The sequence below is a fragment of the Pogonomyrmex barbatus genome, unplaced genomic scaffold (genome assembly GCF_055798465.1).
Source record: "Pogonomyrmex barbatus isolate J1 unplaced genomic scaffold, ASM5579846v1 scaffold3, whole genome shotgun sequence".
In the NCBI taxonomy this organism is placed as follows: domain Eukaryota; kingdom Metazoa; phylum Arthropoda; class Insecta; order Hymenoptera; family Formicidae; genus Pogonomyrmex; species Pogonomyrmex barbatus.
The window spans coordinates 11,106,439-11,125,672 of NW_028297127.1; the positions used below are offsets into that span (position 1 = coordinate 11,106,439).

Here is a 19,234-nt window from a genome sequence, read left to right on the forward strand (position 1 = left end):
AGATGAAATTAACATATGAAAATAATACGTATTAGACATATTAAAAGAAAAGATTAATGAAACAAATTATAGAACAACTAATATTTTAATGTGTTGCAAAAAACATAATCTTACACTATTCGATCCAGGAAAATCATAACCACCCATTACTTTCATATAAGCTTTCTCGAGTAAAGAAATCCATAGCTCCCCATGATTGCTAGAGTAGGAACAGAGTAATTGGTTGTATCGGCTTACAGGCAGGAGGTCATCTATTATTACTTTACGTGGAATGCCATTGATGTGTAGTTTCACCATGTATTTTCCTGATATTACATGTTCATCATTTCTAATATATAATAAATATCAAAGCATACACAAGTTTTTAATGCAAAATGAATTCTTATGTAAAGAATGATTGTACTTGTTAAATGTATCTTTTAATTTCCATTTAAAAAAAGCCATCAAATATGAACGTTTTTAATTTGTCTTTGTGTATAGAACTAGCCAAAACAACAAAAATATAAGCATCAGTGCTTGTACAAAATATATACCTCCTCCATGTAGCTAAGCATTCTTGATATATTACATAAATATACACAATTAATAATACTTACATTATACACTAAGCTAAGTAAAATAAATTGAATAATTACCAAATGGATTATATATGGGTTCTTTATATTTATTTTTGGGATAAATAATAGATGTTATGAGTCTTCGTCCAAACTTTTTCTCATATTGAGCACTTACAGCCAGAGAAGCGACAAATGAACAATCCGAAACTACCTAAAAATATAAAAAGCAAATTCAATATTAATCAAGCATGTTGTAATTTCATTATTATTTTCACACTATGCTTAAATAACAAAATAATAATACAAAAGTATATATTTTTTAATACTCATTATTATCGTTACTATATGTTACTAACAGTCTGTTTTATGCTATAGTAATCAACATGATGGCCAATGACCATTTTAGGATCAGAATATAATTCTTCTGGACGACGCCATCCAGCAAAATCTGGTTTTTGCTTTGGTGCCAGCTCTAATAATCCATCTTTATCGGTAAATGGAAAGGCATATTGAAATTTTTCAGCAAGATCAATATTCATAAATGGTACAAATTCATTATCATTTATATGAGAACTATGAAGTAACACTTTCTTTTCTTCTTCAGTGTAATTGGTACTACCACCAGTTACTTTGAGATGCCCACTGCTTTCTCGATGAAGCGAAGATCTATCATTTCTTGCTGAAATTTATTCAAATAATAAATATATTCTAATATTTTGTTTTGGGTCTTTAAATTTATTCATTACCTGGAGTAGTTGATGATGCATTTACTGGTTGTTCCGATTGTATTGGCTGTTCAATATCTGGAAAATTGGTTTCTGGTACAGATGGTAGTTTAGCAAGACTTTTCATAACACCATTATCTGGAGTTTTGATTCCTTTCAGGGACTCTGCCCGTTCGACAGCAACTCTGACAAGATTTGTTAATTTTGTTTTTATTTCTGTGTCAACAGTTTTCTGTAAAATATATAAATCAAGAAAAAGAATTTAACAGGTATATAATAATTAGATTGAGAAAGATTGCACTTACTGTGCTAAGACCAAGTTCCGCAGCATCAGTATACAATTTTACTGCAATGTCTTTTAAACCTGCTTCATCTGCATCTAATGCTTGATTCATGAGAAATTTACATCTTTGTAACTCGGATTGATGTAAAGATTCTGGTTTATGTTTATTTTGTTCTTCTTCATGAACTAGAAGTTTCAGAAAAAACATTTTTTGTTAAAAGCATGTTTATATAAGCATTGATTTAAAGAATTCATATGCTTACTGAGGCGTTGTATTAAAGTAATTCTCTCACGATATTCTGTAAGCTTGTCTTCATACGTGCTATCTAATTGCAGTCTGGCAAGAAGCTTTATAGCAATATCATAATAATACAAAGCTTGCTCGTATTGAGAATTTCTATCGAATTGCACAGCTCTACGAGCAGCAAGTCGCGCATCATCCAAAGTTTGCGTCATTTTAACGAGCGATAATCAAGAATCCAGATTCATTCGATAAATTGTGTTCCGTCAAAATTCCACACAACTTAAAACTCCTTTTTTTCTATTGTAAAATAGTAGTTTTTTATTTCCAATACTATTAAAATAAAGTACTATAAAGTATTATATGATTTTATCTAGAATTTATTTACGTACGTATCACAAAAAATATAGAAAGATATAAAAAGATAAGATATAAAGTGCGTGCATTTGGTATCATGTATGTGCAGTATATACAGTCATGTATACCTTGGCATAATCACATCAATTGTTGGCGTACTACTTATTCGGGGCATGCGCCTTACACCTAAAATTCTTACAGTATGATTGTGCGTGCGCATATAGTATGTGAGATATGGGAGCTTGCCAAAGAAGATGAAAGAGAATATATAATAAAATGAAATTTTAAAAATTGTAATATTTAAAGTTTTAATTTATACAACAATCTCCTATCTACTTATCAAATTTTCATAATATTAGTTTTTTTTTTAAATAATCTTTCAGCGCTTCAAATTTAAAATTTCGAAAATTTTTAAAATCACTATTTTTGAAATATAAATGCTATTTTTGATAGGTTATCGATTTTTTGTTTTTCCTGTCATTTTTCAATTTTTTTAGAATTTAAATTTTAATTGATAATTATAACTGTTATATTTCTATGAAAAGTTAACAAACTAGACTGATTACAATTTTATCGGCATACTATTAAAAGAATAAAAGAAAATAAATGCTATTTTTTAATATCTCAAAGATATTTTATAATTAGTAATTTTGAAAATTGAATAAATTCATAAAAATTTATGGACATTGAAACAAATATATTTCAGATGAGAGATGGCAGTTATAATTTAAAGTTAGTTATAATTTAAGTTAGTTATAATTTAAAGAATCAAGTTTCCAAAATTTTCAAAATTTTTAATCTGAAATTTTGAATAATAAATATCAAATAAATATTTTAAGCAATTTACAATTTTATAATCTTTATCTATTGGATATTCAGTGTAAATTTTCTTTTTTGTTATCTACATTGGGTTGAACAGATTATGACTTATATCAAACTTCATCAGACTCATACATGTTCACATATCATATGCACATGCACATGGAGTAATACGTGAATGAATTTCTGGTTCTGCGTTGATTTTAATAATTTTTCTGTTTTTCATTTTTGTCAATTTCATGAATTAATAATTAATGATTTTCAATTTTTACAATAGAATATTCATGAAAATTCGTCTTGACGTTGAATGAATTTTCACAGTATGCTAAAAAACGTCAAGGGACTGACATATCTTGATTACAAACAGAATTGGACTAATCATAATTTATCTATCAAAATAAAGTGGGAAAATATGTGAAAGGTTGCAGAACATTTCAGTACGATATATAAATCTCAATTGAATAATTTTCCAAACATACGGATTGAATAAAAACTGATGTAAGTTGAATTTACATGATTTTATAGGTTAATGATTCGATAGAAAATTGATTGTCAGTTCCATTATGCCGGCTTGATTTTTTCGATGTGTCAGAAATAAATAACATGCAAAAAAATAAAAGTCTTTTAATCCTAAAATAATTATAATAAAAATAATCATAATCTAATAGATTATTAATTTCACTTTTAAAGTTAACCTTTATTTTTCACGGTAAAAAAAAAACTTTAATAAAATTGTTAATTTAGAAAATCTAGTTTAATACTTGTATGATAAAACCGCATTAATTAATCATAGGAAATCATAAGGAAACCAACACGAATAAAAAAACCTAATATTTGATTCAACATATGACAAAAATAAGAAATGCCATAAGTATGGAGTGGATAGCACAAAATGCATATATAAACAATTCTTTGGATCACTTGCTGCCAGGAAATAAAAGTCAAGACTTCTTAATAAAGCAAGAAGCAAAATTCTTCCAAAGTGCTTTGAATTCTCAGTCAGGACAAAATGGAATTGTACATATGCAAGTCACACCTAAAGAGAAGGACAAGGAAATCAAGCAGGAAAGCAGCTGTCGAGATATATTGATAACAGTAAGTTAAGTTTTAATTCTTAACTTAATATAAATATTAATCTAATATAAATATTAATATATTTATATTAGAAATCTTTTTCTCTTTTTACTGTAAGGTATTTATTCTATATATTTATTTTCAGCCTTATCAAACGAGGTCTGTAAATCAATTGCCCAAAGGATTAATTAACATCTCAGAGAAATTGTATAATAAGGGTCGCATTGATATAATAGAGATGACAGTAGATTCTATGTTCAATTATAAATATTTTCTCGTTTATGAAGATCAATTTTCCAAATTTGTTATACTAAAACCGCTCCATAGCAATGCAGCCAGAGAGGTCGCGGTGAATCTGCTAGATATATTGGCGATCATAGGAGCACCACGAGTATTACAGAGTGGCAATGGACGTAAGTTTGCTGAACAAGTTGTATGTGAACTACGTTTGCTGTGGAACGATTTATTTCTATTGCACGGGGACGTGTCTAAATGTGAAGTTAGCTATAGGGATTTTAAGAGCGCGCTCGAATCCTGGATGAAAAAGAATCCAACCAAAGCCTGGTGTGAAGGACTAAACTTTATACAGATTGTTCACAATTCGACATATCGCTGTCAGAATGATAAAGTTCCATATGACGTGTTGTTCAGACAAAATGTACGCGAAAATTTTCAAAGCATGGAGAAAGACATGGAGAATCTGTGGACGGAAGAAGAATGGCTCAAATATTTGTCAGACAGAAAAATCGCGGCCGCAGCAACGGCAGATACGCAGTGTACATCAAATTCCAATGTAATAATGCTACATAATGTACAATGTTGCATTTCAATATTATGAATGTGATGATTGAAATTATTCTATTTTCAGCAATATGAAGAAAACGCACAAGATACACAGAACCAAAATGCACCTTTGAAAGTCGATATAAATGTCTTCAGTTGCGTCAAGGCGAGGAATGAATCTCTCACAGACAATGCGCGCACAGTAGATCATACAGATGAACTAAACGTGAAAAATGAATCGAAAGTCCATGAAGATACTCAATCTCTCAAGTGCAAATACTGTCAAAAGCAATATATGAAGATAGGACATTTGAAGAACCATATGAGAACTCATGAGACAAAACGGCTCTTCCATTGTAAACTGTGCAAAAAGACATTTAGCGTTCTAAGATTATACACAAAGCATATGAAACAGTCGCATGAACAAGATAAATCAATCGAGGAAAGTGAAATTCCCGTTAGTAGAAATACGAGAAATAATACTGGCACGATAGCGGCTATATCTAATAAGGAAAAATCAATGAGTCAAACGACACACGAGACATCCGACTCTGAGGCGAATGAAGATTGCGATTCATTAATAAATACAAAAGATTCCTGCGGCAAGACCGGCAAGAACTCCAATCAAGTTGGTAAACGAAAGCTATCCACGGAGAATCGCGGGTCGAAGATACAATCCTTACAATGTACATATTGCAAGCAGAAATTTAGTTTTCCAAGCGTGCTGGAGAGGCACATGCGATCGCACACAAACGAACGGCCGTACGTGTGCGAGATATGCAATAAGAGCTTCAAACAGCTGGGTCATCTCAGCCAACACTCGTTGACCCATCATGACTATCGCTCGTTTCAATGTACAGTATGCGGTGTGAAGTTCGACTCGTTGGATTTACTAAAACAGCATGCACACACGCATAAGGGTGACGTGACAACGACCACGTCCAAAATTCGCGATGTCTACCGTTTGTTTGAATGCGACAATTGCAAGAAGGTGTTTACGACGAAAAGCGTGCTGGAACGCCATATATTCACGCATACGCAGGAACGTCAGTATGACTGTAAGGTATGTGGTAAGCGATTCAAGCAGGCTGGTCACGTTAAGTCGCACATGCTGGTGCACACGGGCGAGCGTCGCTTCCAGTGCACTGTGTGCTTGAAACGCTTCAGTCTGTCAAATTCGCTGAAAAAACATATGTACGTGCACAACGGTGAGAAGCCGTATCAATGCGACGTATGCGGCGCGCGCTTCCTCGAGAAGCGCAATTTGAACGGTCATTTATTGACACATACTAATGAGCGTCCATACTGCTGCAAGATCTGTGGCAAACGGTATACTCTGGCTGATACTCTGCGCCGTCACATCAGTGCCGCGCATGAGGATGGTCGTACATATCAATGCGAGATCTGCGCCAAGATGTTCAAGCAATTGGCACATCTGTCGGTGCACAAGAAAGTGCACAACGACGAACGACCGTTTCAGTGTCATCTATGCGAAAAGAACTTCAAACATAAAAATGTGCTCAAATCACACTTGGCGATCCACGCGAATGTACGGCCGTTCGAGTGCGATGTGTGCAAAGCGACGTTCGTTAGGAAGACGAATCTGCAGACGCACATCTCATCCGCTCATATGAACGAGCGACCGTATACCTGTACAATTTGTGGCAAGCGTTTCAAGCAGATTAGCCATTTAAATGGCCATGTAGTCGTCCACAGTAACTTGATGCCATACAAGTGTGATTACTGCGATCGCCGATGCAATCGACTCGACAATCTGAAGAAGCATATGCGTCTTCATACAAAGAACAAGGAATGAAAAAACACAAAAAAAACGAATTGAATTAATGAAAGAGGCATCAAGAGACATAAACAAAATAAGAAAAATAAAAAAATAAAGTTAATTAATTAGCAATCAATGTGGATATATTATCGCGTCAGAACTAAATTTATTGAATCTCTTGAATGAACGTTTAAAAATAATTCTATGTCAAATATAAAACATTATTGGTTGTAATTATTTTAAATTATTGGATCGATATAAGTTCCTAACAGAAAATAACGAGATCTTAAAAATAATTGGACAATTGGCACAACGAGAGACATTGCTGAGGATAAATGACAAAATATTGTACATATTTTCTTTTTTATTCATTAATTACTTCCAATTTGCTCCACGTATTGCGAGAAATATTGTATTATATTTTAATATTTCTTTAATTATTGAAACAATTGTTCTCATAATTTCCTATCCATTATAAAGCATAATTGTAGTAATATTTCCCAAGCATATTTTATGTATATAACATATATTGTATATCGCGCGAGATATAAAATATTTTATCTCTCAGTTTATTTACTGACTGCCTGACTGATCGACTTGTAGGGATATAAGCGAATTTTATACTTATACAGAGAGATAATTATCGATCATGACATATATTTGAAAATACGTAGTATATCTTTATGATGACTTTATGTAGACTGTTTTATAGATTGCATGTACTTAAACAAATGAATATTTAACAGAACCATTAAATATACAATAAGTAATTTTCTTTTTAAATAATAAAGCTCGTCATTATCTTATCATTAACATTAAAGAAATGTTTGTGCAAAAGAAAAACTTTAAATTATTTAATAGTATTTTATCATATATGAATACTCATTGTTCAATAAATTACTTCAAAATGCCAAAGCTTTGATGAGTCTTTTCAATGTTTTGCAGCATGTTAAAGATAGTCTGAACTGAAATATACATATATATAAAATATATAAAATGTGTGTGTGTGTGTGTGTGTGTGTGTGTGTGTAAAATTATAAAATATATTTATAAAGTATTTATATATATATATATATATATATATATATATATATATATAAATACATATATAATACATATATAAATACATTAACTTTATAAGTTTACTTTAGAATTTTATAAGTTAATATGGAATTAAAACTCGATCTATAATTGGGATAGTTATACGCAAGAATGCACACGCAGATATCGGACATCGTGGTCAATCGCGCGGCAATTGCGCATGAGGGACATGAAGGGGTGTTCATCACGGTGCCGATCGTGCTGACAGCGACACAAGCAACAATATGGGATACAAGAGGAGGTTAGGATTCGGGACATTTTTCACTGTGCTGATCGTGCTAGCGGCGATCTACTATCGTAACACAGATGACATTTTGCAAAAACGGCTACTTACCTTGTTACACGGCCTCGAGAGACTTGAGAATAAGCACATCATTACCAAGAGGCCGAAAGTCGCTATAGGTTATGGCGTGTGCACCGACGTCTTCATTGACGCAAAACATCTGCTAAGATATTCAGACGAGATCGGCCGACCTGAACATTTTGATGAAATTAATACCGAGCTCGAGCTACTCAAGAGCTTCGCTTATTATTTTCGCCATGGAGCCGCGGCCGAGTAAGCTCAGTTCACGTTCTTGTCATCATTTTTTAATACGGAATGAATACGTCCAATGAATATATACTTATAGATAAAAAATATAATTACTGTTTAATAATTGAATATAATAATTAGAGTGTGTTAATCACGTTAAGTATATTGATAATGGTTATATATATGTAAATTATATTCAAAGCACTTTAATGAAATATTTAATGATATTAGAGAATTTAGATCCTGTTTGATCAACAGAATTACTCTGCTAGGATTTAAATATCTCACTGAATAAATATTAAAATGGCAATTAGCCATTCTATTTTTCTATGTGCCATGACTATCTCTAATTATTTAAAATTATCTTACATGATTGTCAAGGTTTATTACATTATAAATTATCTCATATATCATATTGTAATCACATATTCATAATCGTAATTTTACTTTAAAAAATGACGGAAACTTTTTTTTATAGACGCTACATGGCAAATAGAACTCTATTCGACGAATTGGTATCGAAAGCACGATCATTTCCTTCATCTTATTCGACAATTGGAGGAAATGCAGCAGTTATGGCAATGCGGTTTGCGCGAGAGGGATGTGATGTGACTCTCGCAGCTAAGCTGACCAAATCTTTGCATCAGATGATCCCGCAAGTGATAAATGTAGTAGGTGGAGAGGTAAAACGTGACGATATTCATCTTATTATGGAGTATAAGCATGGCGAAGTATGGGGCCCTTATTCTAGTGCGAGAGCAAACAGGTACTGATAATGATAAAATAACAGATGAAAATAGTGGTAAGATAAACATATAATTAGGTAAACTAAACGATGTAATCTGATGAAAAATTGTATTCCTTTATGCCGTTTTTAGATATATCGTTCATAACGACGTGAATAATCCAATGATCAGTTCGTTCAATGCCTTTGATAAAATCCTAGGGACCTATGATCCCGATTTGCTAGTAGTCAGTGGCCTCCAGATGATGGACAATTATCCATTTCGGGAAGGTAGCTTTTTCTATCACCAATGTATCAATGATTATACAGGATGAGCCGAAACGGATACCAAAATTGATTTAATTTTGAACATTATCAATTTAATTTCATTAAATGCAACGTTAAGAATTATGAATAATCTTAATTTATAATGTATTTTGACAATTTTAATAATTATATTTCAAGTCGGAAGTTAGACAAGTGCATGTATAGACGCGATAAATCTTCAAGTTCGATTATTTTAGGAACGAAGCCTCATACGAAAACATTTTATTCTACATTTTTTATTTATTTTACATGTTGAATAATCTCCTATCTGGTGATATCATCTGTCCTTATCTGCCTTATATATTAAATCAGTTTCTCACACTACAAAATTTTACAGACAAGCGTAAGAATCTGTTGATGAACGTGAAGAAACAAATGGTAGAGCGTCCGAGTTCTACCAGAATCCATTTCGAGATGGCCTCATTCGCCGAGGATAAATTACTTTTCGAGTTGTGTGACTTGGTGGTTCCTTTTGCCGATAGTTTGGGAATGAATGAACAAGAAATAGCGAATTTGTACAACACAATGTATTACGGTAATATCTCATTAGTTGCTAACTCGACCCCACGAGTTGCGACGGTGTTGGATCAGATGAGAACGTTATTTAAACTCATACGTCTGCGAGGAAAGTCGATCGCAAATTCTAGAGAGCTCACAAGAATTCATGTGCACACGTTGGCATATCAAGCTATATTTACCGTCAAGGATTCCATTTGGAAGAATACTATGGCTGCTGCAGCCAAAGCATCGTTAACTGCACACAGACATGTATGTGCATCAAGTAATGTAAGTATTATTCAGATATTCGAAATATAAATATTTTATCATTTTTAATATTTGCAATAAATCCATATCGTAATCACCAAACGCAATTTTCGAATAAAATATTAAACATAAATTAAAAACATACACATAGCATTTATTTATACATATATTAAAACGTATTTTGTATATATGCAACATATAATAGATTCGTTCAATAATTTCAAAATTATTTCATATTATGCAGGTAGATGTAAAAAAAGCAACATTAATTATGGATGATAGTTTCTCAACGTCTATCGTCGATGGTACTAGAATAGCATTAAACATCGACAAGCCGGTGTCTTGTTGGGACGAAGTTCTGAAAGTGGAGCAAGAAGATATTCCTATTCAAGTGTGCATCGCTCCCGTGTTGGTTTGCACGCAAGCTAGTCAGACGGCAGGTGGCGGAGACAACATTTCCAGCGCAGGCCTAGTACTTCAGATCTAATCATCGATACGACGAGATCGTTTTATTGCACCGGCGTGTTCGCGTTATGAATTGTAAATCTTTTGCATCACGTATATATAGATGAACATATAGACGAACGGAAATCCTAAGCTAGGCCTTTAATCATGTTTGTAGCATGTGAGAATCAATATCCACACTTTATATTGGTCTTTACATTCCATTTGACTGCAAGAAAGATAGAGACTGGATACACAATTATCATTAAGCATCGCTATATTATGTAAAGCACGATTTGATTCTTTTATGCACTCGAATGCATTTTATCGAGTCGCGACGCTCTGCCTATTACAATTATCGATAGCAATTTGGTACTAAATGTTTGCAGGTATTGCATTGTTATTCTCGCATTTGTAGATTAATTTTAATCGAAAGATGTTCATTCCGATATTGTATTACGTAAGCTGTGGTAGATTAAGTGTTTTTTATAACGTAATTTACGAAATCGAAAACAAAAAATTTCCTAAACTTGAGTGAAAATGGATACTTAAGAATTAAATAGTGTCATGTGATCTATATTTCCATAGCGATAACTTCAACGATTACATAGCAATAGATGTGCAGTTAACATTAATAACATTATCTTTAAAAAATGGAGGCAATGTGATATTATCTTTAGAAATCGATTGTAAGAGTAAAGCAAAAAGCAAAAAAAGGGAAAGTTGAAGAGCGATTTCTTAAAAAAGAAAAAGAATATCAAGAAATGTCACATGTACCTCCAATATTATGATCTTACGCATTCCAATGTAGAGTCGTGTTATCTTTATATACATACACACACACACACACACACACACACACACACATATATACACACACATATATATGTTTATAAACTCTCACATTTCGTTTACTTTTTTGAAATTATATTGTATCGTGTGTGTGTGTGTGTATGGTGTGTGTGTGTGTATGGTGTGTGTGTGTATATATATATATATATATATGGTGTGTGTGTGGTGTGTGGTACACATACACGCGCGCGCGCGCAACATAACTTAAAAGTTATGGATTTGCAAAATTAAACATACAATATTAATGTTGATATACAACGTAAAATGGTTTTTATTAATATTACATATATCTTTTTGACGTATGCACTGATAACATTCGATAACGTTGTCATGTTTGTCGTTTTTCAACAAATTTTTTATTATCTTTATTAAAGTGTAGATACGAGACATTCAAAATAATTATATGTTAATCAATGCTATTGCTGATCATTGAGATGTGATATTGATTGTGCAATAATATATCAAATTGACAAAATAAAACTGAAAAATATATTTAAAAAAAAAAGGTAATTATGTTAACGACATAACAAACGTTACTATCTAGCAGACGATTCGTAAGTTTTCTATTGTATATCATTAAGTAATCTTTACAGATGCACGTCGCTTAAGCTGTCAGATCTATGCGCGATTCGCGATTCATAGCTGACTACACTCGCAATACTTTAAGATTATTGATCGTAATTGCTTGTTTTTCTTTTGCATCACATTTAAAATAATGTGACAGATAGTTATATTAATGATAGTTATATAAACGCTTGTCATATATTATCGAAATGAATTATATTGATAAGCGGATCAATATAGTGAACCAATCCTTCATGTTTAACGTTATTCTGAATTAACGAGAGCGGCGTACATCGGTACAAATCTATAGAGCGATTTACAAGATTGTATCTCCTTCATCAATGCCCAGCATGCGAAGATCGTCAGGTCCGGGTTGCGTGTCTGCTTCCGCCTCTTGCATAATTTCAGGTGGTGGTTGATCCATGTATTCAGGACCGTAACCTACACAACCTAACATACTGTACATCGAAGAATACATGATGTTAGATTCCTGTTGATTCTGTTGTTGTTGCTGTTGTTTGGTCTCTGATATCTCCTCTTTCGGGAAAATTATGTTAAGAGCCTCTTGTAGATCATCCGGCAATGGAATACTCGGGTCTGCCGGACGTTTCTCCGACGGTTCCGGAATATCGGCCACGTCAGAATGCGGTGGCACTACGACGCTCGAATCTACTACTGTTGACGGTATTGGCGGTGGCGGTGGATTTTGATGATTCTGTACAAAGCCTGTGTTCGGTATCGGTGGTGGCTGCGTCATGAAAGCAGTAGGTGGCACAGCTTGACGAGGTGGGAATCTCGGCGGTGCCTGGACAAACGGCGGTGGATTTGACATAAATGGCGGTGGTGGACGATTCGGCGTAAATTGCGGTGTCGGTGGTGTACTTTGCACCGGTGGCGGTCTACTCTGTATCGTTGATTGCTGCTGTTGACTTGGAGTGAAACTAGGTGGTGGTCTATTCAATGGTGGCGGTGGATGTGGAGGTAATGGTAATTTTGATACATTCGAAGTTTGTTGCTGCTGCTGTTGCTGTTTCTGTTGGTCCACTATCGGTTGTTCCTCTATCACTGTTTCTTCAGATTGATCGTCTAGCTCCATATCAACCACCTGTTGTGTCGGTTTGCTTTCATTTAGAACGGGCGGTGGAGGTGCCACCAAAATCTTCATAGGCTGACCAGTAGTCTTACTCGCCAGTGGAGTCGTAGTGCTGCTGTTATTATTTAAGTTTACCGGGGTAGCTAATTTAGTAATATGCACAACACCTGGTGGATTGATGATCTCATTGGGCACTTTTGGCGTGTCCTCGAATTTACTTTGTTGATAAGGCAAAGGAGCGATGTCTTTCTCTGGTAATTTTGGTTCTTCAGCCTTCTTCTTGAATAAGGGTAATCTGCCGATGAATGGTAACTTGCCTTTAGCTGCTACTTGTGGCGCGGATTTTTTACTTTGGACGGCACCTTTCTTCGACTTTGATTCACTCGATTTCTTATCGAATTTAGATTCGTCATTTGATGAATTGTCATCTCCTCGCCTGTCTTTGCCATACTTGTCGTAGCCTCTCTTGGGACTGTCGCGCCAACTTCTATCACGCCTCGGAGAATCATTGCTATCCCTATCCCTATCTCTGTCTCTGTCCCTTTTTCGACGATCATCATAATAATCACGATCCCGATCACGATCCCTATCCCTATCCCTATCTCTATCTCTATCTCGTCGACTTCTTCTTTCATATCTGCTATACTTGCGATCGCGATCGTCTTTATAACGATCTCTGTCACGATCCCTTTCTTCCTCTTTTTCCATTGATTTACTTTCAGGCGGCTTTACTGTCATATTCACTTGCTGTTTAGTCCAGAATCCCATGTGTGGCTTCGGCATTTCTTCCGGTTTTGGCAACTCAATCGGTTTATTCGCCGCGATTGGCTGCGATTGTTTTTCCTCTTCCTTCTTTATCCAGAACGGTTTGGGTGGTTCTTTCGGACCCCAAGCTTCCAAGTCATCTGATTTCTTTGAATAGTCTTGATGTAAATATTCTTCTTCTTCTTCTTCTTCCATCTTGTCCTGATTCATCTTGCGACTTTTCATCTCCTCTTCCTGTTTAGCTTTCAGTTTGTCCCTGATAGAATTTAAAAGCTGTTTGTCGTCTGACTCCGATGGATGTTGCTCGGGTAGCGGTGATTGATTAATCTGCGGTGGCGCCTTCGACCAGTTATGTCCCTTTAGTTTTATACGCTGATAATCTATCTCTTCATTTAGAATCGCCTGTGTTGATGCTTTCATCTTGTTTCGCATTGCCACACGTATACTCTTGGTAGTATCCTGATCAGACTCTGTATCAGAATTTTCCGACTCGCTTGATGAATCACTAGCGCTACTTCTATTTCTGCGTTTCTTAGCTTTTTTCGATTTTTTCTTATTCTTCTTTGATTTTTTCGATTTTATTGGTGGATCATCATCCTTCTGCTTTTGCAATTCTAGTTGTATTTGTTTGTGCTTTTCTTCGGAAAATGCCTTTTCTCTATCGGCCATCCAATCAGTTTCCCAATGCGGATTTTGCTCCACGAAACGCTAAACAATTATTTGATTTAATTATTTGAAATATATGGAGTTTGTGCAAATCTTTTTATTAGATTTTATTTTAAAATTACTGTCTTAAAAAATAATTATTTTTATTAATAAAATAATTAATAAAAATTATTTCCAAAATAATTTATACATAATTGTAATATTATTTTCAATTTTATTCTGCAAAACAGATCTTTTCTGCTCCAATTTAATTATTACTAAAACACATCATTTATAAATTATAAATTTAAATCACTTACGGAAAAATTTTCGGAATGACATTTCGATTTCAAATGCACACTGGCACAGTGAAGATCCCCTATCCAAGCATCACATAGTTTGCAATACCAAGCTGTTGCTGCACTGAAGAACTGTAGACCTATAATCAAACATTCATGCAGTTAGCATTATCTAAGCTTCGAAGCAGGTAAACATTATAAGTTCATAAAGAATGACCTTATATTCTGCCGCGACACATTCATGTCACTGAAAACAAAAATATTATATTAAAAGATGTTTGATATAAATGGCAGAGAAAAAGACATTAGATTAAATTTCCTTGTGTATTCCCACGATGTTTCTGTAGAAAAAATAAAGAGAGGGAAAGAAAGAATCAATTTTATTTCTCACAGAGATATTGTCTATATACATGATACAAGTAATAATGCATAAATATAACTAAATAAAAATACATTCTATTTTTATACGAATATATTGCAACTGCTTACTTTTAATCTCCGAAAAATTCAAGACTTTACTATTGGATATATACATACAATTTGTTTCGAATGTAATGACCATTAAGTTTACAACAGACAAACAGGCACTTGCAGTATATTTTACAAACAGTTTATACAATTTTGTTTATACAATTTGTTATTTAAATAAATTAGTAATAGTGGAAAAAGATAATACACATTTTCAATATAAATAGTAGTGGTAACTTTTTCTTCGCATAACTTCACCAAAACTTACACATATGTGTACATATATCTCCGTTATAAGCAACAACACAAAATGTTTTGTATACAGTGTTTCATATATTATTTTCTGCCAATGTGCACTCCACGATGATAAGATCTTAATAGATCCAGAAGATAACTAATCACCCTAAATGTGTAAAACGTAGTATTGTGGAAAATAAAATTATAGACATGTGATCACGATAAAGTGACATTGCTAGAAAGTCGGCTCAGAAAGTGCGCTTCTTGAATCCAGATAAAATCCAATGCATCGCTGTGGTGTTTGTGACATTGCTAGAAAATTTGCAGTCATCAAGATCACCTTATGTGATGTTTGCCACATACTTTTCAACGTATACATACGAATTAAAATTATCGATTTTTAAAATGTTTTGATGGCATTATGTTTGATAATATCACGAATATTCTTACGAACTTACTTTAGGACAGACAAATTTTCAAGCAATTTATGACTGCTGATTTCTTCAATACATACCGAACACCACAGTTATCTGTGCACAAGCTACGGAATTATAATCTATTAGTAATTGCCCACTGTAATTGACCTTACCTTTAATAGGTGTTCTTTTCGTTGGCAGTCCAGAATAATAGGGTACTTCTTTTTCTGTCCCTTCGCTATTTCGCTCATGCCATGGCATGTCAACAATCTTGCGTTCCTATCATATAAAATAACACATTAGTAAAAAGAAACTTGATATCAGGCACGATAAACTCGGTACTCTTTTGTTTTTCTTTAATAAATATTGATATATGGTACATCAAAAATTACATCATGTACCAAGTACCTGCTTGTTGTGATTGTTACTGTGTAATATATCATCCAGTTATAAATATAGTTTGAATTACAAATATATATATAGCCTTAATTATCCATGTTTTTTTTTTTTTTTTTTCATTATAGAAATATGCGTATATTTTTTCTTCTACCTGTTTTTGCTCTATAGTAACTAATAAATATTATTTGTGTACAAGAATCTCTACATCTATTTTTCTCTAATATTTAATTAGTTTATCCATCTGTTTTATGACGCGTCTGTATTGCTTGAAAATATTACTTACTAAACAAGCTTCTTTGTGTTCATTGCTATGTAGATGATTTAAATATTCCTTTGCTGTTTTAGGAAAGATATCGCAGACTTTACACCAATGCATTTCAGGATCGTAGTGAACGAAATTATACATTGGCTTATCCTCCGATGATCTTCTTTCCCTAACATCTCTATCTGCTTTGGATTCCTTATCTGAATCGGAAGCCGACGATCTATCTGGCGAAGGAGACTTCCCTTTCGGAAAATCTTCCTTTGGACTTCTCGAACGTTTACTCAATTCTAATTTAAACTTGCTCTTTAGATCATCCACTGTTACTTTGTCACCCATGATACCAGTGAGCATATCGATGACATTATGAATAGATTTCATTTTATTCTGTATTTCAATCTGCAAACGTATTTATATAGAATTAGACAAATATAAATTGCAAAAAATGTACCGATAAGGTCACACATATTAATTACCTGTAATTTTTGGTTTTCTTTTAAAATTCGATTATTTTCACGGCCACCTTCCTTGCCTATCTCGTCACACTGCTGACGCAGAATTTCCAATTCGCGTTGCAACGTGGCAGATTTCTTAACATATTCCTCTCGTTGTTTGGCCAATGTTGCTTTCTGCTGTTTTACCTCAGCTGCAATTGCTGCAGATAATTTGAAAAGAGTTTAAAGATTGGGTAAAGAAATACTAACTTTTATCATTAAACATGCAGAAATTATTGCATTAATGAAATAAATATAATGTCACATATTGTAAAATAAAAAGAAAATTGCACCTTCTTTCTTGACATCCTCAGGTCTTGTTAAGGATGTCACTAAACCAGAAGAACCGCTATCAATCGGCCTCGATGATTCTTGTTGTGGTGTCAATGAAGGAGGTGGCGGCGCTTGCTGATTGTTATACGGCACTTGACTTCCTTGCCAGTTGGGTGGTGGATAATCCTAACAGAATTAATATGTTCAATCAATTTCAAATCGTTCAATGGCATTCTTATCGACCCTTACCTTCATCGGATGGTACTCAAATGAGGACTTTGGCTAATACATGGAAGTCTTGAAGATGTAACGGTCTGGTCAATATTACGGGTTTCCAATATCAGTTCCAGTAAAATATATAACGCGAATGTTATACTTACTGAGAGATTCACAATAACGTGATAGAGAGAAATACAATTGTAAACGCTCAAAGAGAGCGAAAACAAATATGCTACCGAATATAAATCATAATCGGTAACATAGTGATACAATTATCTCTAAAATGCTTTGCAAAAGTATGCGATAGATTTTAAGAAATCACCTGTCCCGCTTTAGTATTTACATATACATCGCTTTCCATTCACATTTTTGTGTGACATTAGAGATGATTATTCTAAGCAAGACTAAAAATATACTAATCTTTTTTTTAAATATAACTTACACTTCGATAGCCGGCAGGTTGTTGATAACTGTAGTCGTATCCTGGGCCATAGTTGTAACCATAATTGTTATATCCTTGATTGTAGGCAGAAATAGGTGGTGGTGGCTGACTTGTGTTTGGTGGAGGTGCCTGTAAAATATAAAACAATATACAAAATTTATAAGCTAAATTGATAATCAATAAGATAATCAATAAGATTTCATGTCTTTTCTTGTTCATAAATGTTTACTACCAAATCTTTATTATTTATACCTGATATTGATTGTGTACTGCTGATACATAACTAGTAGAATTATTTGGATTAGGCACAGAACTTTGTGGCTGAGATGGAGGTGCTTGCTGTTTCCAATCTTGCATTCTAGGATCTTTTCGCCTTCTATCTCTGGAACTTGAACGAGATCTTCTATCTCTGGAACGTGATCTGCGATATCTGCTACGTCTTGGAGATGGTGACCTATCATATTTTCTTCTTCTTCTAGCATGTGAGGAATCATCCGAATCAGCGCTGGGGCTCCTAGGACCCTTGCGCCTGGATTCTGATTCCATGATTCGTCTCAAATCACCTGTGACATTAAGATAGTCTTCTATATCCATCGCATATAAATACAAATTAAAGAGTTTGGCGAAACGGAACAGATTTTATAATTCATAAAACCAATTATCTTGAAACAAATCAAAGGTTCACACATTTAAACTTTCCTGCCATCGTCTATTAGCTTCGGTGATCCACATGAGAGCAATGAAATGAATTTTATTAATTTTCCAATTATTTCCTTGCTCTAATATTTATCGGAGTGAAAGTAAAAAGAAACAAAGCAAGTCCGTTATCAGCAAGATGTTTTTAAATATGATCTCGTACTCTAAGCAAACCTTACACAAATCGTGATTCTGTTTCTCAACGTTCCAAATGTAAATCGAATAGACTTATCTCGCGAGAGACATGAAACATGCGATAATTTCGGGCGTCGCACTGCAGCCATTGCTGTTCTCTCATTCTCCTTTCTCTCTCCCTCTCTCATCAAAACGACATCAGGTCGAAATACATCGACACGCAGCTCACCTTAGCTCGGAGAAGTCTCTCGATCGTACGGCAAACGGTGTTAAAATAAACACAGTCAACAGTCGTCAGAAACGCCAGCGGTACACAACATGCCGCAACCTCGCAGCCAAAGATCACGAAGATCGAAGCGGATCGAAGAAACCGACACGAAACGAAACGTGACGATGGCCGTCGCGTTCACATGGACCAACCGAGCTCTCCGTATCATCCGGATTGGACAACTCGGGTGAACTC

At 34.0% G+C, this 19,234-nt stretch overlaps 4 protein-coding genes across 5 annotated transcripts in view; 2 read left to right on the plus strand and 2 right to left on the minus strand.

Moving 5' to 3' along the window:
* LOC105429495 (calpain-7) overlaps nucleotides 1-2,394 on the minus strand; it is a 4,538-nt gene extending 2,144 nt beyond the window's left edge. The window contains exons 1-7 of one of the 2 annotated variants that reach the window (XM_011642497.3): nucleotides 2,292-2,394; nucleotides 1,829-2,106; nucleotides 1,588-1,751; nucleotides 1,304-1,514; nucleotides 914-1,236; nucleotides 636-768; nucleotides 115-305 (exon numbers count right to left, since the gene is read on the minus strand). In XM_011642497.3, the coding sequence (XP_011640799.2) occupies nucleotides 115-305; nucleotides 636-768; nucleotides 914-1,236; nucleotides 1,304-1,514; nucleotides 1,588-1,751; nucleotides 1,829-2,021 (1,215 nt within the window). In that variant the 5' untranslated portion in view covers nucleotides 2,022-2,106; nucleotides 2,292-2,394. Of the gene's footprint in view, nucleotides 1-114; nucleotides 306-635; nucleotides 769-913; nucleotides 1,237-1,303; nucleotides 1,515-1,587; nucleotides 1,752-1,828; nucleotides 2,107-2,198 lie in introns of both variants that reach the window. The other variant, XM_011642498.3, reaches the window with a different exon arrangement.
* Nucleotides 2,395-3,130: 736 nt separating this feature from the next.
* On the plus strand, nucleotides 3,131-7,534 carry LOC105429498 (uncharacterized). The gene is made up of 4 exons (XM_011642501.3): nucleotides 3,131-3,480; nucleotides 3,776-4,077; nucleotides 4,202-4,849; nucleotides 4,925-7,534. The coding sequence occupies exons 2-4, from the start codon at nucleotides 3,829-3,831 to the stop codon at nucleotides 6,653-6,655; spliced, it is 2,628 nt and encodes an 875-aa protein (XP_011640803.2). The 5' UTR covers nucleotides 3,131-3,480; nucleotides 3,776-3,828; the 3' UTR covers nucleotides 6,656-7,534.
* A 288-nt stretch (nucleotides 7,535-7,822) lies between these two features.
* LOC105429499 (ADP-dependent glucokinase) lies at nucleotides 7,823-11,869 on the plus strand. Its single transcript, XM_011642502.2, has 5 exons — nucleotides 7,823-8,276; nucleotides 8,731-9,018; nucleotides 9,131-9,267; nucleotides 9,641-10,089; nucleotides 10,313-11,869. The coding sequence occupies exons 1-5, from the start codon at nucleotides 7,945-7,947 to the stop codon at nucleotides 10,553-10,555; spliced, it is 1,449 nt and encodes a 482-aa protein (XP_011640804.2). The 5' UTR covers nucleotides 7,823-7,944; the 3' UTR covers nucleotides 10,556-11,869.
* Nucleotides 11,606-19,216, minus strand: LOC105429500 (uncharacterized). The gene is made up of 9 exons (XM_011642503.3): nucleotides 19,001-19,216; nucleotides 18,193-18,503; nucleotides 17,941-18,069; nucleotides 17,300-17,465; nucleotides 16,989-17,167; nucleotides 16,534-16,911; nucleotides 16,025-16,130; nucleotides 14,752-14,870; nucleotides 11,606-14,494 (listed from the first exon to the last, which is right to left on the minus strand). Exons 2-9 carry the CDS (start codon nucleotides 18,484-18,486, stop codon nucleotides 12,245-12,247), a joined length of 3,621 nt encoding a protein of 1,206 aa, XP_011640805.2. The 5' UTR covers nucleotides 18,487-18,503; nucleotides 19,001-19,216; the 3' UTR covers nucleotides 11,606-12,244.
* Between the last annotated feature and the right edge of the window lie 18 nt (nucleotides 19,217-19,234).

Coding starts and splice junctions, on each gene's coding strand:
- LOC105429500 (XM_011642503.3), bottom strand. CDS start 18,486: ATGGAATCAGAATCCAGGCGCAAGGGTCCTAGGAGCCCCAGCGCTGAT. Junction 18,070..18,192: donor CAGTACACAATCAATATCAG/GTATAAATAATA, acceptor TATATTTTACAG/GCACCTCCACCAAACACAAG. Junction 14,495..14,751: donor GTCATTCCGAAAATTTTTCC/GTAAGTGATTTA, acceptor ATAATTGTTTAG/CGTTTCGTGGAGCAAAATCC.
- LOC105429499 (XM_011642502.2), top strand. CDS start 7,945: ATGGGATACAAGAGGAGGTTAGGATTCGGGACATTTTTCACTGTGCTG. Junction 8,277..8,730: donor CGCCATGGAGCCGCGGCCGA/GTAAGCTCAGTT, acceptor TTTTTTTTATAG/ACGCTACATGGCAAATAGAA. Junction 9,019..9,130: donor TCTAGTGCGAGAGCAAACAG/GTACTGATAATG, acceptor TGCCGTTTTTAG/ATATATCGTTCATAACGACG.
- LOC105429498 (XM_011642501.3), top strand. CDS start 3,829: ATGACAAAAATAAGAAATGCCATAAGTATGGAGTGGATAGCACAAAAT. Junction 4,078..4,201: donor GTCGAGATATATTGATAACA/GTAAGTTAAGTT, acceptor ATTTATTTTCAG/CCTTATCAAACGAGGTCTGT. Junction 4,850..4,924: donor AGTGTACATCAAATTCCAAT/GTAATAATGCTA, acceptor TTCTATTTTCAG/CAATATGAAGAAAACGCACA.